This window comes from Cornus florida, unplaced genomic scaffold (genome assembly GCF_030987335.1).
Source record: "Cornus florida cultivar Cherokee Brave unplaced genomic scaffold, ASM3098733v1 CherokeeBrave_3.0.0_Hap2_Chr05, whole genome shotgun sequence".
NCBI classification, from domain to species: domain Eukaryota; kingdom Viridiplantae; phylum Streptophyta; class Magnoliopsida; order Cornales; family Cornaceae; genus Cornus; species Cornus florida.
Genome location: NW_026775575.1, coordinates 66,282,653 through 66,300,003, shown reverse-complemented (window position 1 = coordinate 66,300,003; position 17,351 = coordinate 66,282,653). Strand labels below are relative to the sequence as shown.

General features: G+C 33.5%; 2 protein-coding genes across 3 annotated transcripts; one reads left to right on the top strand and one right to left on the bottom strand.

Annotated features, from left to right (window-relative positions):
• The first annotated feature begins 1,322 nt into the window (after positions 1-1,322).
• On the top strand, positions 1,323-2,027 carry LOC132309400 (F-box protein CPR1-like). Its single transcript, XM_059807712.1, has one exon. The coding sequence runs from the start codon at positions 1,323-1,325 to the stop codon at positions 2,025-2,027; it is 705 nt and encodes a 234-aa protein (XP_059663695.1).
• A 5,763-nt stretch (positions 2,028-7,790) lies between these two features.
• Positions 7,791-17,347, bottom strand: LOC132306688 (uncharacterized). 2 transcript variants are annotated; one of them, XM_059804196.1, is made up of 12 exons: positions 15,207-17,347; positions 15,037-15,163; positions 14,699-14,731; positions 13,683-13,818; positions 13,490-13,582; positions 12,142-12,313; positions 11,861-12,016; positions 11,581-11,778; positions 11,365-11,454; positions 8,636-8,989; positions 8,479-8,550; positions 7,791-8,399 (listed from the first exon to the last, which is right to left on the bottom strand). In XM_059804196.1, the coding sequence occupies exons 6-12, from the start codon at positions 12,181-12,183 to the stop codon at positions 8,262-8,264; spliced, it is 1,050 nt and encodes a 349-aa protein (XP_059660179.1). In that variant the 5' UTR covers positions 12,184-12,313; positions 13,490-13,582; positions 13,683-13,818; positions 14,699-14,731; positions 15,037-15,163; positions 15,207-17,347; the 3' UTR covers positions 7,791-8,261. The 2 variants fall into 2 exon arrangements, with proteins under 2 accessions (XP_059660179.1, XP_059660180.1); XM_059804197.1 differs by lacking the exons at positions 12,142-12,313; positions 13,490-13,582; positions 13,683-13,818; ... (1 more) ...; positions 15,037-15,163; positions 15,207-17,347 and having other exon boundaries at positions 11,581-11,783; positions 11,861-11,999.
• Between the last annotated feature and the right edge of the window lie 4 nt (positions 17,348-17,351).

The window sequence follows — 17,351 nt, the reverse complement described above, 5'->3', positions numbered from 1 at the left end:
TTGATCTGCACCTGTTATTGGATCTTCCCCAATATTAATCCACGCTTTGCAAAACGCTTCATATTCTTGGGTGGACCAATTTTTCCTATCTTTCCTTGAATTAGACTTGGATTGAGAAGGTTCAGATTGAGATGTATATTGGGAAAGAGGTTGAGATTGGATAGGAGGTGGGTATCGGGGAGGAAATGGGTACTGAGAATGAGATTGGTATTGGGAAGAAGGTAGGTATTGAGAAGGAGATTGGTATTAGGAAGAAGGTAGGTATTGAGAATGAGATTGGTATAGGGAATGTGGTGGGTTTTGGAAACGAGAGAATTGGGATTGAGATAAGTTTTCGGATTGGTCAAATCATGAAGAGTAAAAATCATAATTGAATTGTGGTTATACTTCAGAGTTTTGCGATGGGGGTAATAGAGGTCGTTGATCTATGGAGGGTTCAAGGAAGAAAATTTCGTCAAAAAGAATTGAAGGGAAGATTGAGAAAGAGAAGATAACTAACTGATGAATGATGAGAATTTTTGATAGAAGTATAGTGGTATTTATAGAGAATATGTAATATTACAAACGGCTATATTTTATTTGTTTTTTCTCAACAGCTATATTCTGTTTGTCTTTTTCTTAATGGCTATATTCCAACGGCTATATTATGTTTGTCTTATTCTAACGGCAAAGAGTACAAACTTTTTTTTAAAAAAAATAATTAATTAAATTATTATACAAATTAAATGACTCTTTTAATTTATTTAGGAAAAATAATTTTTTTAATTAATTAAAATATGACTATCTTTGCATTAATTAATTAATTTAATACACATACAATAATTATTTTACACACCATCACACAATATTATTTATTTCAGGCACTACTCCATTCTTTACCTGTGAAGAGTGGGATATGTAATATAAGATGGCCCCACTAATGTGTAATCCACGTAGGAGAGCCATTCATTCCACACGCGCTTACATATTGTACATTTTTTTTGTTCGCTGGGGTTGCTCTTACGGCACTATACTACTACTGTATATGGGTATTTTAAAAAACGGAGGTCAGTCATTAGACCAACTAAAACCCTGCAATTTGCAAAACTAGAGTTTAGTAAAAGCAGAAGGGTTTTGTTTGTTTGTTAATTATATGTGTTGTGGGTTTCAATTTCAAGTTCAAGCAGCGACCCATTGGCGTTACCGAGATAGTAGGGTTTCAACTTCAACCCTAGATTTTGCTTCAAATCAAATCTTGACGAGGGTTTCGTTTGTTTATTAATTCATCTCTGTGGAGTGGTGTGGGTTTCAACTTGAAGCGAGCAGTAGATTAGAAGAAGAAAATGTCAGACTACTTCGTGTTCCTACCTGGAGATATGCTGGTCGACATTCTTACTAGACTACCTGCTGAGACTCTCGTTCGATGCACATCTGTGTGTAAATCATGGTACTCTCTCATCACAAACCCCAGTTTCATCACCAAACACCTCAATCGATCCAAAAACAACCACCTTCTACTATTTCGAAGCCACACTGATCCTTATGTCGGCGATGATAAAGAGCATTATTCACTACGTTACGATGACGTAAGGTTCTTGGAGTATGCAGAGCTTGATTTGCCATTGAAGAGCATCTGCAGCCATTATTTTAGGATAATAGGTAGCACCAATGGCCTCATTTGCCTCTCAGACGATCAGTTCAGGTATGTCAATGATCTCTTTCTCTGGAATCCTTCAATTCGAAAGGTTTTTCCCCTTCCACCGGTTCGTGTCACCTTTCAATCCCACGGTCCATTCGTTGCCAACATTGGCTTTGGCTTTGATTCCATCACTGATGATTACAAGGTCATCCGGATTGTGCATTTTGAAAATGACTACCACCAGCCACCTGAGATTGACATTTTCAGTCTGAGCACCGCACTTGGCGCAACATCAGTCATTTGGCGCTTCCAAATATCAACATCAATGAGCTGGCTCCCCAGGCTTTTCTCAAGGGGGCTGCACACTGGGTTGCTTCCTCAATGGGGCTGCACACTGGCCGCTTCTTGATCGTGTCCTTCCACTTGGGTCGTGAAGAATTTGGTCAAATTATGCTTCCTCATAACATCATGGGTCATGCCAGAGGCTTAGGATCATTTCTGATGACAAGTGATCTTTATTTCCGGGTTGCTAAGTTTCAGGAATCGCTCGCTCTCATCCACTTTACTGGTCCTGAAGACAAGACTTGTTGCATATGGGTGATGCAAGAGTCTTGGACTAAGAAATTCTATTTTGATATGGTTGGAACATTTAATACCCTTTGCTGGCTTCACAAGGAAAGGTAAACTTCTACTGTCAATGACTGATGGGTACCTGGTAGCTTACGATCCCCAAGCCGGACGATTAACTCATCTTTCAATTCGTGGGACTACAGATCAAACGTATAAGTACTCATTATATGCAAATGCTTACACAGGGAGCCTAGTTTTACTTGGAAAGAGATTTTACAATACAGGCACTTCTGAGGAATCATCACCTGGGGCTGGGGCTGGGGCTGGGGCTGGGGCTGTTGAAGGGGGGAGTGGAGCTGTCGAAATCAAGAACAGGCAAGATACACAATGTTGCTTATTTTTACATTCTATACTTGCTATTTTCTTATTTTTGTTATTGCTTCTTATGAATGTCAAACCACATTTTAGTATCCCTGTCACCATTACCTTCGTAGGTAGCATAAACTTAAAAGTTTTATGGTCAATTACTTTTTCATTTTGTTATCTTTTTAGGAGTAATAAATATATTAGATCTTGATATCTTATTTTGTCTGATGTGCAAGGAAGGTTGTCTTTCAGGTTTGTGAGCGGGGTGGAAAATGAAAATGAGGAAACAAGTGAAGATGGAGAACTGTGAAAAGAGTGGAGCTGTAGAAGTTGCATAGTGAACTATTCCCCTGCTTTTAGTTAGTTTTACTTTGCTTAGAATATATGAACTATATATCGATGAAGTTAAAAACTTTCTTTGTGAAAGATTTAAGTCACTTAGTACGCTTTTGAACTCTAGGAGGATTCGGACATGATATGCCTTGTAGATGTTATGCTTAAAATTAGTGACGGAGCCAGGATTTCAAGCGAGGGGGGCACACAGCTAAAAAAAAAAACATAATAATACGGAGTATATATATGCTTTTGAACTCTAGGAGGATTTGGGCATGATATGCCTTATAGATGTTATGCTTAAAATCATGGACGGAGCCAGAATTTCAAGTGAGGGGGGCACACTGCCAAAAAAAAATAATAATAATACGGAGTATATATCTATATATATATATAACAACTATAAAATTTAAAAAGACAAAGAAGAAGAAAATTATTAAAATATAAAAGGAAAATAAAAATGAAAAAACTTTAATAGGAAATAGTTAAAAAGTTTCAATTGAGAAAGAAAAATTTGACTTTTTCTATTAAGGAAATTTAAGGAATGTGAAGTGTAAAAGAGAAAATAAAAAAAAAATAAGAATATAATTTTAAGAATTATAAATTTGAGGGGGGCACTATATAAATTTTGTCATAAATATGGTAATAGCCAATTCCGGGGATCCATTATTGCTTATCTTTTGATGCCATCACATTGTCAATGATCCATTATTGCTCATCTTTTGATGCCATCACATCTTACTAGATTCTGTTTTGCGGTATGAGCCACATTATTACGTGACTTAAGTTGTCATGAACAGCTTCTTTTTGTTGACTTGCTGGGTTTCAAGCCTATTCTGATTTGAGCTCCAAAAATGTGATACTTTTGATGGAAACACAAATTAATTGAAAAAAGTGATATATTTGATTGAAACTCTAAATAAATGTATGTTGCATATCTCCGCCTCCAATGCCTCCCAGTCTGCCACCTCCAATGACTCCCAGTCCTCCAAAAGGAGGAGGGATCTGGGCTTTAGAGACCAGGAGGCGTTCAACTTAGCTCTACTAGCTAAATTGGGTCGAGAATGGAAATAGAGGAAGACTCCGTGTCGGTAAAATTGCTGAAACAAAGGTACTAACAATTGCAATGTCCTCTCAGTGTCTCGTGGTGTTGGAAAAGTGTTTGTCAAACCAAGAGATGGAAATTCTCTTGAGATTGTTGGTTTGAAAATTGGCTTCTCATCTCGAAAACCTGTTAATGGAAGTCAAATGTTGATACAGTGGGGGACTTAATTGATCAACAAAGTAAAATGTGGGAGAGGGAGATAATCAACTGTGTGTTCAATCAGAAAGAAATCTAATTTTACAAATTCCCTTGAGAATGACGGTAGCTCGAGATCAAAAATTATGGGGGCTAACTAAGAAAGGAACTTTCATAGTAAGGAGATCCTATGACACAGCTGAGGAAGTGCTTTATGGTGGGAGAAATCGTAATTTCGAAGCCAGTTGCAGTTATGCTGAAGATACTAAGCAAAATCGGAAAGATGTGTGGAAGATCAAAGTCCAGAGAAAAATACAATTCTTCACGTGGCAATCGCTGCACGAAAACATCCCAGTGAGGTTCAATCTCATGAGAAAAGGCATGGTAAGCCTAGATCGATGCAAAGGGTGTGTTCAAGATGTCGAAAGAGTAGATCACCACCTTCTTTGTAGGTGTCTTATTGCCCAATCTATATATGGAAAGGAAATTAAGTCCTCTGCGATTAGATTCTCTGATTCAAATGAGATGAGATGGATCTCTTTAGCAAACAATTGGAAAATACTCCACTTTCATTTTTTTTTTTTTATGCGTGTATGTATATGTGTGATAGTATGTGTGACAGTGTGTGTTGGTGTTGGAGGCTGTGAAAGAGAAAATAGAGAGGAGAGGAGAGAAGGAAAGAAATTATTATAAGTATGAAGTTAAAAAGGTCATTTCAACATTTAAATTAGTTAATATAAAAGTTAAAGGGTAAATGGAGTGTCTTTGGTAGATATATCAAACTTCAAGGAGTGTTATTATTTTAAAATAGGCAAACTTTCATTTGATCAACATCAGGAGTGTTACTGTACTTTACCATTAAAAGTTTATATAAAAATTATCAAAATTAATTTACTTTTTCAAATAATTGATTAGTAACTTTTTTGAGTAATTAAAATTTTAAATATTTATGAAGCGTAATGTGTTGTCAAGATTAAAATTTAAAAGTAAAACTTGGGGTTGCAATTATTTGTATAATATGTATATAATTAAAGAATAAAATGTATAATATTTAAAAACTTATAATAAGGTAATTTGAAAGTGGTGATTGATTTTATTAGGTAATTTTTAGAGTTTTATAGAAACTCCTTTTATAAAAACTCTTTTTATATTAATTAATAAATATATATTTTTTATTTTGTGTTAGAGTTTTATAAAAAATAGATTTATTAGGTAATTTGTAATTTGAATTTTATTAGGTAATTTGAAAGTGATATTAATTTTATTAGGTAATTTTTTGAGTCTTATATAAACTCTTTTTATAAAAACTCTTTTTTTTATATATTAATTAATAAATATTTTTTAATTTAACCACTAAAACCAAGCTTACCATCATAATACATTAGCAATGCCATATGCCATATTTTGAACCTTTTCTTTAATTTTTTTTTATTGTACTTATGTCATCTTATTATGTTTTTATAATATTTAAATGGTAAGTAATACACTGTCTTTTCAATATTAAGAAATATTCGTAATAAATACATATTCTGCCTTTGCAATGATATATTTTTAAAAAATTAAAAATTAAATTCAAATAGGGAAAAAGGGGGAAAAAAATTAGGCCTACTGATGGTTGTTTTTGGGTGGGGGAGGAAAACGGGTTGACCCGTATATACGCCCGATCCGTGAAAATTCGAATTTAGTCTCACGGGTTAAAGCCCAGGTTTGGATTACATTAGGTTGGCCCAACCCAACCCTAAGTCAGGTCGAGGTTGAATTTAGGTTGGGCCAGGCTGGGTAGGCCCAAGTTGCACCCCTAGTCAGCAACTGATTTGTGGCTTAATAAATAGCCATGGCTATTAAAGGAAATGTACATGTAGCCCAATAACCTTGGCAATCGAGGTCGGTGTGGGCAAAAATCGTATATTGGAGTGATTTTATTTATTTATTTTTTTGTAGTTGTAATTTGGATGGATATGTTTGATTATTACGAGTGTTAAGATTTGTATTAAAAGATAAAAAAAAATCATGACAACTGGCATAAGGTACACCACGTGAAAGCATAACATACATATATATATATATATATTATAGTAAAATACATGTGCAATGTACGTGATAAAAAGTTATTTTATAATCTTAATTAAAAAAATTATATAAAAATTATTTTTATAAAAACTCTTTTTATATTAATTAATAAATATATATTTTTTGATATTTTGTGTTAGAGTTTTATAAAAAATAAATTTATTAGGTAATTTGTAATTGGTACTTGGTAGTTCAATGTTAATTCGGCATAGGCACGCATTTTATGCAGATGCTTACTCGAAGAGCCTAGTTTTACTTGGAAAGAGATTTTGTGATGCTGGCACTTCTGAGGAATCATAACCTGGGGCTGGGCCTGTGGAAGGGAGAAGTGGACCCAAGAAAATCACGAATGCAATATGTCACTTATTTTTTACATTTTATTTTTTCAATTTGCCAATATCTGTTATTGCTTGTTATGAATGTCAACCACAAACCCTCTCTCATCCTTACTAGCATAAACTTAAAAGTTTTATGATCAATTACTGTTTCAATTTACTTTGTAGGCGGAATAATTATTTTAGATTTTGATATCTTCTTGTGTCTGATGTGTTATGCACATTCATCTAATTGTCTTATCTGGTAAATATAAATGAAAATTTTTATTTATATTATGTATTATTTTTTAGAATTTGGTATCTGCATCGTATATGTATATGTGTCCAAGCTTCTTAGATTGATTTAGTGTGATCGTCATATAATGAAATAATTAACTCTTGAATCTTTTGTGTTATGCAGATTCATCTAATTGGCTTTGGATGATTCAAATAAGGTGAGAGGCAATTGGCGGTGGTTGGCTTTGTGGTGATTCATATAGGAAGTGCTAATGCAAAATTGACAAAAAAGAATGAATAGGAATCAAACAAAAGAGATTTTTATTTTTCTTTCAAAGCAAGAAAAGATATATTAATAATAAAAAGCAGATTACGCCATACCCGCAGAAGCCAAATCTAACACAAACTCAGGAAATACCTCTCCAAACACCTCATTATGCTTACAAATGGACCCTATCGCTGCAATCTCATTTGCAACCGACTTAGCTTCCCTGAAAATGAAATGTAACTTAAAATCCTCATGGAGATCAACAAGTTACTTATGTCGAGCACAACAGTAGGTAAAAGAAGAGGAGCCATAACGGCCCCATTAACTGACCTCACCAAAGCTTCTGCATCAAATTCAAATATCACCTTGTCAAATCCCCAATTAATAAGTAAACAGACACATACAACAATTATGCTTTCACCAGCACTCAAAAATGTTGGTGAAAGTCTAAAAAAACGCTGGTAATTTAATTACCAGTGTTTTACTAGCAGAGCTTTTGAAAAAGCGCTATTGATTCTAGCTTCGGTAAAGACCCTTTATCAACGCTTTTTTAAGAAGTGCTGGCACTGGTAAAGACCCTATGCCAGCGCTTCTTAAAAAAGTGCTGGTAAAGGGTCATTTTATGTTCTTTTTTTTTTTTTCGTTATTATTTTTGGAAAAATATCTTTACAGCTGCTAAATGTCATCCAATATAACACAAGTCAATATGAAAACACCATCCAAGTTGTTTTTACATAATACAACCATAAGTTAATCTGCTGCCAATATGAAAAATACCATCGAAATTATCTACTAATAGATAAAGCTGGTAAATGTCAACCAAAACCCAAAAAATGTCAACCAAAAAGCTAAAATGTCTACTAATACAACCACAAGTTAACCTGCTACTATGAAAATACCATCCAAATTGTCTATCCTTTTGAATCTGCGTGTGCCGGATCTCAGAAATAACTGATGCTATTTCCCGGTCATCCTTACCCTTTCACAGCCGTAGAAAAAGGGGTTGATTTTGCCATTAAAGTGTGGAAATCCAGTTTTAGATTGTGGGCGGTTTGTGGTAAATATAGAGTTTACACATTAAGAACAGAACTAGGTCGTCTAAGCTCGTTCCTCAAGCCATCCTTCCCCACCCCCCGAGTCCTTTTGATGGATGCTTTGTAGCTTACCCTCGAAAGATGTTAGATAAAGCTACTAAATGTCACACAAAAAGAATTAAGAATTTTTGACAAATGAAGTACAAGTTTTTCAAAAAGAACCCATCCAAGGCGAAGGAAATTCAGAAAGCACAGCCACGACCCCATCTTCAGCTTCAGCTTCAACTTCAACTTCAACTTCAACTTCAACTTCAACAACTCTTCTTTTGCCCATTTGATTTGAATTACCCTACATTTTTTATAAATTCATTAAGCGCACATTATAATAAATGGAAATTTAACATATAAAAGAAATTAAAGTTCATAACCTTAACTGAATTGGCATCATGACTAGAAAATGAATTTGGGGATATTCTAGGAGCATTTTTTAAATCAGAACCCTTCAAAATAACAAAACAAAATACATGAAATCTTGACATAAGTAAACGTATATTTAGTAAAGAGTAAAACTAATAATAAATATACCTGTCCACTACAATTTTGTTGTTGCATCTGCATTAGCATAGCCACCCGTTGTTGTAAATTTTCCAACTTGTCGTCATAGTTGGCTCGTAAATTTTCCAACTTGTCGTCATAGTCGGCTTGCATTTTTGAAATGGTCTCCTGCAACTCTACACGTGCCTTCTCATAAGTTTTTTTGGCATTATTAATCAGTTTAGCTTTACTAGGAGAGGGCCCCCAAACATCGCTTGGTGTAGGCCACAAGCCAAGCACCCGCACATGACCAGTTCTCTCTTGTCCCCTCACAACGGAGAACAAATCATTGGAACTGCCAATAGGCGAGTTAGAGTAACTTTTTTGAAGACCTTTTATGCTTTCCTGCAAAAAAAAAAAAAAAAAAAATAATAATAATAATAATAATGAATGTATAGAAAATAAATTAAATAGAATGCTTCGTGTCCAACATTTCTAATTGTAAAATAAATTAACTATATCAGCTAGAAAATTCATACTGAACTTTTGAAATAGGGTAGAATCTAAACAAACACATGATTTTGTTTCCTAAAGGAGAAACAAAGAAGCACATTTGAGCAATCTTCTGATTCTCTTCAGATTTTTTAAAATATATATATATATATATATATATATATATATATATATATATATTTATTTATTCTGTCGCAACAACTTGGTTACATCATTTGAGCATTAGCATGAAAAAGTTAACAAATTGGCAAACCTTCATTTCATTATCACACATCATAAGAGAAGTTTTTTTTTATTATCATCCAAACCAAAACATAGAACAGATTCATACCAGTACCAAAAATACATAAATAAATAAATAAAACACCACCACATATTATATGTAACTATTCATACATGAACACATAGTTTAGGAGAATGGTTTCTTGGTCTGCATCCTTAAGAGAAGCTTTCTTAGGATTGTCTGAGGACAACTTGATGGGGTAGGAAGCCTCCATAGCTATACCTCAGAGTCTCTCTTGAGATCTGATATTTTTATTAGGCACTAGGGCCTAAGTCTTTTCTTTTTCAACTAGCCAAATCCTTGGGGTCATGCTTGTCTTACTTTGATATTGCATTTTTGTTTTTTACCTACTTTTGAATATATATGGTTTTTATGGACTATACAAAAATTATACACACAGGTTAGATTTTTAAAACTTAGTTTTATTCTTTAAATGCATCATCAAATCAGTCACCAAACATTCATCTTTTTTTAGGACGAACATTTTAGGTTCTTAAGCAACCATCTCTCCAGAATGAAGGATAGTCAAGAATATAGAATAGTTAATCTTGTCTACTAATATGTAGTGTTCAAAATTATTATCAATGAACTAATCCAATTTCAGAGTAAATCTAGTCAACATAAGAATGCAACTCTGACTAATTTTTTTATTTTTAACATAAGAATAAAACATCTACTATTTCGAAAGAGCAATGTTACATTAATTTATGATGCATTCTTCAAACAAAGTACTAGAAATCATGAACAAATCAAATACAATGCAAGTGACGTAAGTGCTGAAGTATATGCAGTGAACTTGTGAAGTTACATGGTCGTTTTGGGTGCAAGAAAAATCAAGAACCAAGCTAAAAAAAATGTTGTTTATTGTTCACTATTGATATATAAAAATGGTTTTTCGACTGTTATTATGTGGTTCATTTTTTCCTAGTATATATGATTCTTTAGCATCTAGTCCATGGATGGATAGAAAGTGAGTGGGCATACCGAAAGGTTTGGATCATTACTTTAGATCACAAAGTTAGCATCTATACGTTAACGATTTTTACAATGATAAAATTTCATCTATTTATATTGAAAAATGATATACATCATGAAAGTTTTCTCATTATTTCATCATGAAAAATGTGGCAGCATTCCATTTCCCACATTTTTTTATATTATTATTTATTTATACTTCTTTCTTTCTTTTTTTTTTTTTTATTTGGAAAGTTTTTATTCCTTCTTTAAAAGAGAGTAGATACAGATTTATTTAGGGAATGCATCTCTCTCTCTATGTCGGGAGGAAAAGAATATGATATGTATATGTATAAGAAGAGATAGAGAGGATTAGTGGTGAAGAAGTATTTTTAGTTAGAAAAATGATTTATTATTTCATGAATATAACCATGCTATCATATTTTGGAAATGAAAATCGATCTTCTATTCAAGAATTTTATAAACATGTTCGGTTTAGATATTTCAATTTATGAAATTAATAGTTCTTAGTCACTAGACGACCATGCATGCACAATGCAAATTAACACAAACAACAAATAGCAAATACTTCTCCTCCACAACACAAAGCAATCAACAAGAAGCCTCCACATACAATGATCCCATACTCCCATGCTTTTCAACAAATACAAGAAAGTAAATTGCCTCCACACGGGCCGATGATTTAAAAATTGGTCACTTCAAGGCATGTGACCCCTTAATACACCGCAAAGAGTTTAAAAATTGGTCACTTCAAGGCACGTGACCCCCTTTTTGCAAATTGGAAGCATGAAAACTTGCAATCATCTCTGAAGCAGTAGCATCAGTAGCATTGCCATCCTTATTTATATGTGTGCGAATGAATAAATCTGCACAAGAAAGCTGAATACCTTTTTTTTCCTCAATCTATAAAAGAAACATAGACATTGTGATACATATTATTTACCAACATTTATAATCATTCAACGACATACGAATTGAAATAATTTATATTGCCAAAACTTCAACTAACCTCGGCAGAAACACGTGCAAAGCTTTTTGTCCCTGTAGTATGCAGCATTGTCTGATTCCCACAACGTTCTTTGTTTTTTTCACTGACCTCCTACAAAAAGTGAGAAAAAGTAAACATTCTGAGTAAAGAACATTCCAGCTAAAATAATGACTGAAAGTAGGTAAACTATAAATTCAACTCATTGACTTTAAACAAAATTGGTAGATGGAGGATTACCTTCGCCATAGGCGTGCCCCAATGCCTAACCAAAAATTCCCAATGCTCCTTCTCAACATCAGGTGGTGGGTTTGCCAATCTTTCTGCATCTGTATCCCGAACCGAGTAGTATTCACTTTTTAATTTACACTTGTACCCCCTCCATTTTGTTCCAATGGAGGAAAATGTCCACTGTTTTGACATGATTCCCACATCATACTTTCCTTGAAAATGTGATAATTGCTGCATGTTAATCCACTTTTTCCATCAAAATTATTTTAATGTCATTGAAGGGTTTTACCTTTACAATGTTCCATATGTCCTCTTTAAGCCGTTTAGGCATCTCCCACCAAGTTTTGTAGCACAAAGGAGCTAATCTAGCACTCCGGGTAAGTGTTCCCAAATAATTAGTATATGTACCACTTCCAGGGCCGATCGGCTGTCCAAACTTATTACCCTAAACAAAAATTAACAATTGTAGATGTTTAGTACAAAAATAAAGATAGAAATTCTTTTTTCTCCTTCATATTGAATATAGTCTAATTATGTAAACTATATAAGATGATTTCTATATATATGTACCTTAATGGTATTAAGGTTGTCGCATTTATGACATTCTTGCATCGTGTCGGGCCCCGTCTCTTCTTCGCCGGTGGTTGGGATGATTTTGAAGTTGAAGCTTTGGTATTTTCTTCACTCACTTTTTCCACCTCACTAACCGTTCGTTTCATTGTCAACTTATTATTTATCCTTCCTGGAGAAGCAAACAAAAAAGTGAGAATTCATTTAAGAGAATGCAATCAAATTGTTTAAAAAAGGCGGTGCACAATCCAGGTAAAACCAATAAAAAGAAATAACAAATACCTCAAAACTTTAGGGTGTTTTTGGTTGTCCAATGGAAATTATATAAAACCATTTATTTTAATCTTTTTGGTCTTACTTCCAAGAGTTTTGTGGCATTTTACATTCTCCCTCCTGATTGGAAATCAACTGGCATCTTGGGTTTCTCAAGTTTGGGGTTCCTCTAACAATCTCAATCAAATTTATATTAACAAAGCTTGTTCTCAACTACTGTGTTTGTCTTGTGTGTAGGGAAAGATATCAAAGAATTTTCAACGGAGGTATTGGCTAGAGATGCTCCCTTGTTAGTTATAGTTCTTTTCTTTCTTTTCCTTCTTTGTTTTGTGGGCTATCCAGTCTTTATATCCTTGAGGTTGTTTTCAGTTCTTGTTCTTAGTTTGTTTGGGCCTAATCTGTTTACGTACCAGGCCCTTTTTTTTGCTGCTCTTGCAGCCTTTGTGGCCTCTTCGATGCCTATATTCCTATTCTAATACATAAATTTTTTTTAAATGTCAATATTATCTCTCATTTACCTAGCTACCAGGGGGAGGAAAAAAATAAAATAAAAATAAAAATAAATAATAAATAAATCTCTTATACTTGACGAAATCTTTTAAGGCCATTGGTAGTTTAGATCATGAGATATATTGCTAAGAACCATTTTACAAGTGATATCAACTAAGTCCAGCTCAAAGCCACTTCAATCTTAAAGGACTAAATAAAACACCAAAACCAGCCTAATATCTGAAATGATCAAGTGCTGGAAAATAAACTTGATTTTAGTATATAGATCAAAATATATTGACTAAGCAATATATATTATATTTCTATCCACAAATATGAAGAATGAAAACACATAGTGCAGCAAACATATACAAACTAAATCATACAAAAAAGAAACCAAGTAATATTACCTGGGGAATTAAGTTTCCACACTGACATAAAGAGATTAAAATATATATATATATATATTGACCAAGCAATGTAGATTATATTTTTATGCACAAAAATGAAGAATCAACACACATAGTGCAGCAAACGTATCCAAACTAAAAAAGAAAAAGGGAAGAAAACAAGTAATATTACGTACCTGGGCAATTTAGTTTCTACAAAAGAAGTTATGTAATGTTGTCTCCAGCACCAAGCAATAATTGGTGTCAAAACAATCAGAATGTATGATCAGCTGTATATATAAAAGATCATATGTACGTGTAATTAATTAGTCCCCTTGGCAAAGAAGAATAAGGTAATTATAAATCTACTAAATGAAGCAAGTTTCTAACCTCCAGTATTGACGAACCTTTTCTTTGATGATGATCCAACAATCAGTCCTCTTGTCATGCAAGGAAACTTCAGCCTTAGCATATGTTTTGGATGCCTAAGTGCAAAAAAAGAACACGAGGAAAACAATACTGAAGTCTGGAAACAAGAAAATAGAGAAGATCGGTAATGATATACTCGTCAAATTGATCACCAGAACGACAAAAGAAATTATACTAATATGAAGAAAAAAATCCATTGCAATATAATATATAGTGATCAAAGTTCGATGTAGCACTGTCCTGGAGCTGCAAGCAGGGGGGCTGTATAACAAGATGAACAATGTCAAATCATTATACTTTGGCCTTCTATAACACAAAAATGAACCAAACTCTAAAATTTCAGGCATTTTGACATGCGTTCATTCTTAAAATATGTAATCAAATGACAATGCTGATACTACATCATTCTTAAAATGTTCCCTTTGAGAGCAGTTTCTTAGTTTTTTGGCTAACTGGAAACGTCAACGTCAACAGTGTCTTTACTGTGCAGAAATCACAACTACTACTGGACACTCCCTTTTGCTTTTGGAATGGAGTTGGGGCTTACTCTAACAGTCCCAACTACTACTCATCAATGCTGATCCTCTCTACTTTTCCAACATACATAAGTAGACACTACTTTTCTGGTTATAAACAAGTAATTAAATATCTTATATATGCCTTCATTTCCAACTTTCCTTTGGAAAGAAATGCCATAAACCAACAATCAAATTAGCATACACAAAGTCAGTCCTGTTAAAAGTACATACTGCAAATTAAAAAGATTGCCTTTTGCAAGCTATAACAGTTCTTAGAATCCCTCTTCTCAACTATGAAGCCACAAATACGTATGTATATAGCTACATCTATACATTTAATGCTCTTGTTTATTCCTCCAAGTAAATAACTGAGATGCAAAACCAGTAAAATGTAAATAAAATAAAAAAAAGAAAAAGAAAAAAGAATAGAATATATGAACTTCATGTTAACAAACATACCTTATTGTTACCAATTGATTGGTCCTTTTTGCTCTGGTCAGCATTGTACAGATTTCCATAAAACAAACATTGCATAGGTCAGACTTTATAAATAATATAAAATGTCTGTGTTTTGTGGATTTATAAAGCGAGAGGTTATAGGGTTTTCTTCGATCATGGAAAAGGCAAGAGGGAGAAACGGAAAGAAAGAGGCCGGTTAGGGTTTTCTTGAATCAGAGAAAGGGAAAGAGAGAGGTTAGGGCTTGGTACATTTGATGGATTAGACAGAGATTAAGGCTTAAGAGAAATAGTATTTTGAAATAGTGAAAGGGCCAGAGAGAGATAATTAGAGTTATTACCTGCCACGGGAAAACTATCGTCGCCAACAATCGCCTACATATCCATATTCCGAATGAGAAAGCTGAATACAACAAAACTGATGGAAGGAGAGAGAGCTGTGATGACCGGTGATGGAAGGAGAGAGAGCTGTGATGGAAAAACAAAACGGATTCAAAGATCGGGTGATGACCGGTGATGGAAGGAGAGAGAGCGGCTGAAGGAGAGGTTAGGGCTCATGTAATTGCAAAATGAAATGGGAAAGTGGAATACAGACCAAACAATGGTGTTAATGGCCCCAAAAAACGACGTAGTTTAGGCCAAATATTCTATTTCACTAACTTTTTAGTGGAGGGAAAAAGTGGAGGGAAGGGAAGGGCTATTACCAGCGCTCTTAAAAAGAGCGCTGGTAATATTACACCTATACCAGCGCTCTTAAAAAGAGCTACACCTATACCAGCTCTCTTAAAAAAGCGCTGGTATTAGTACACCTATACCAGCGTTCTTCTAAAGAATGCCGGTAAAAACCTAATATGTTGTAGTGATGTGCACGTTTCATAGTTTTTTCTTGACTTTGAAGCTCAAGACATGAGTTGTTTACCAGCCTACGCTCAAAAGTCATGGATGAAGTAATAGCTTGTTCTAGAATAACATTTATCCTTGGCATGCACGGAAATAACGAATATATATAATACATATATATAAGAACATAGGAAAAACGTCAAGCTATTTACAAGACATTAAAAGAAAATGTACGAATCTATATTATTTAAATTGTTAATAATACTCGATCAATCAACCAATAAATACTAAAAAAAATTAAGCTTTAATTCAACCAAATTGTTAAATAATCTGAAGGGTAAATTTTTTTCATACTTGATACTACTAACACATGTCTCTTTGGAGGTTTGAACCCTTGACCTTCCCTAGGAAGGTAAGGGTCTAATACCACTAGGCTACTAGCTCATTGACTATATATATAGTTGACATTATTTTAAAAATATCTTCTTTGAAAAATTACAGGCGGAGACTTGTTATGATTGGTTGTGCAATTGGAGGAAAACTTTATTGCTCCCGTTATATTAGTGACATAGTATCACTAACATGAAAAACTAATACATAGTAACATGATTCACTAAAATAAAATATATACCTTTACTTATGTTACATTAAATAATTAATTAATGACAAATATAACGAAATATCAAATCCGTATATATGACAAATTACAGACCGAGACATGCTATGATTAGTCGTATATATCACTTACATATTTTTATTAAGAAAAAAATAATAATAAACTTTTAAAAGAGAAATGTTATATCTTATCTACTACTCCTATAGAGTTAGATTCTATTTATTGGAGTTCTGTGACAAAAACGTTTTAACATTACTTTTTTATTTTATATGAAAGTAATTAATTTTAACCAAAACGTGTAATTCGTTTGATTGATCGAGACTCATGCGGTAATTGCACCATCAACTGTCTCTATTAGATTCTATTTAATGTCAAAATACCATTAATAGAGCATTATTATGAAGTTGTGGGATATGTTTGAAAATTGCAGTTTTGAGCAGCGGAAGTCTCAAGGCGGTTACCTATTATCTGTTTGATGGTCAGAGCTTCTTTATTCTTTTGCCAAACTTTTCTATCTATTTCCTAAGATACAAAAATATATAGAGTAAGTCAAATTATTTGACCACTTGTAAGCCAAATGGTTCTGATCTAAGTCACTTAATTTGTTACAGGCAATTAATTAGTATCTGAATTGAACATTTTTAACAGATTTCTAGGGCAATGTGTGCAACTGACCACCACCAACTTTCACTTTTTAATGCTTTTGTAGGATCACCCAGTGGTTTAAAGTGCAGGAAATTGTGCCTGTTCACTCCTTTATAGCATCAAAAAACAGCTTGCATGAATTGAACTTGTAAACCAATTGTGTGAGAGCCATGAGGCCCATGAACCAAAACACTCTATTAGATTAATTGCTTTTTTGCTGTATTAGGTTTTCTATTCAACCAAACTCTTCATTTTATAAATTTATTGAACAAAAATGACATATATACAACTAAATATCATAATATTTCATATGACTAAATATTTTTTATAACATACAAGCTTTCAAATAACCTAAGTCCCCTATTGAAACAGAAATATTCCAGGTTTCCTAAAGTTGTTCTACATTAATTAGCCTGAATTTATCCGCAAATTCTTCTGAAGTGGCACTAATATAAATTTAAATTCATTGCTTGGAACATTATAACTTATCAGAAATCAATAAAGCCCAGTTCCTGTTATCACAACTGCATAGTCCGAAAAATAATTTTTGCGTCA

Bases quoted from the DNA above. Each gene is read 5' to 3' on its own strand.
- LOC132306688 (XM_059804196.1), bottom strand. From the start codon at position 12,183: ATGCAAGAATGTCATAAATGCGACAACCTTAATACCATTAAG. The intron at 8,990-11,364 runs GTTAGTTGAAGT...TTTTTTTTGCAG, and splicing joins TTGCACGTGTTTCTGCCGAG to GAAAGCATAAAAGGTCTTCA. The intron at 8,551-8,635 runs GTATATTTATTA...GTTATTTTGAAG, and splicing joins AACAAAATTGTAGTGGACAG to GGTTCTGATTTAAAAAATGC.
- LOC132309400 (XM_059807712.1), top strand. From the start codon at position 1,323: ATGTCAGACTACTTCGTGTTCCTACCTGGAGATATGCTGGTCGACATT.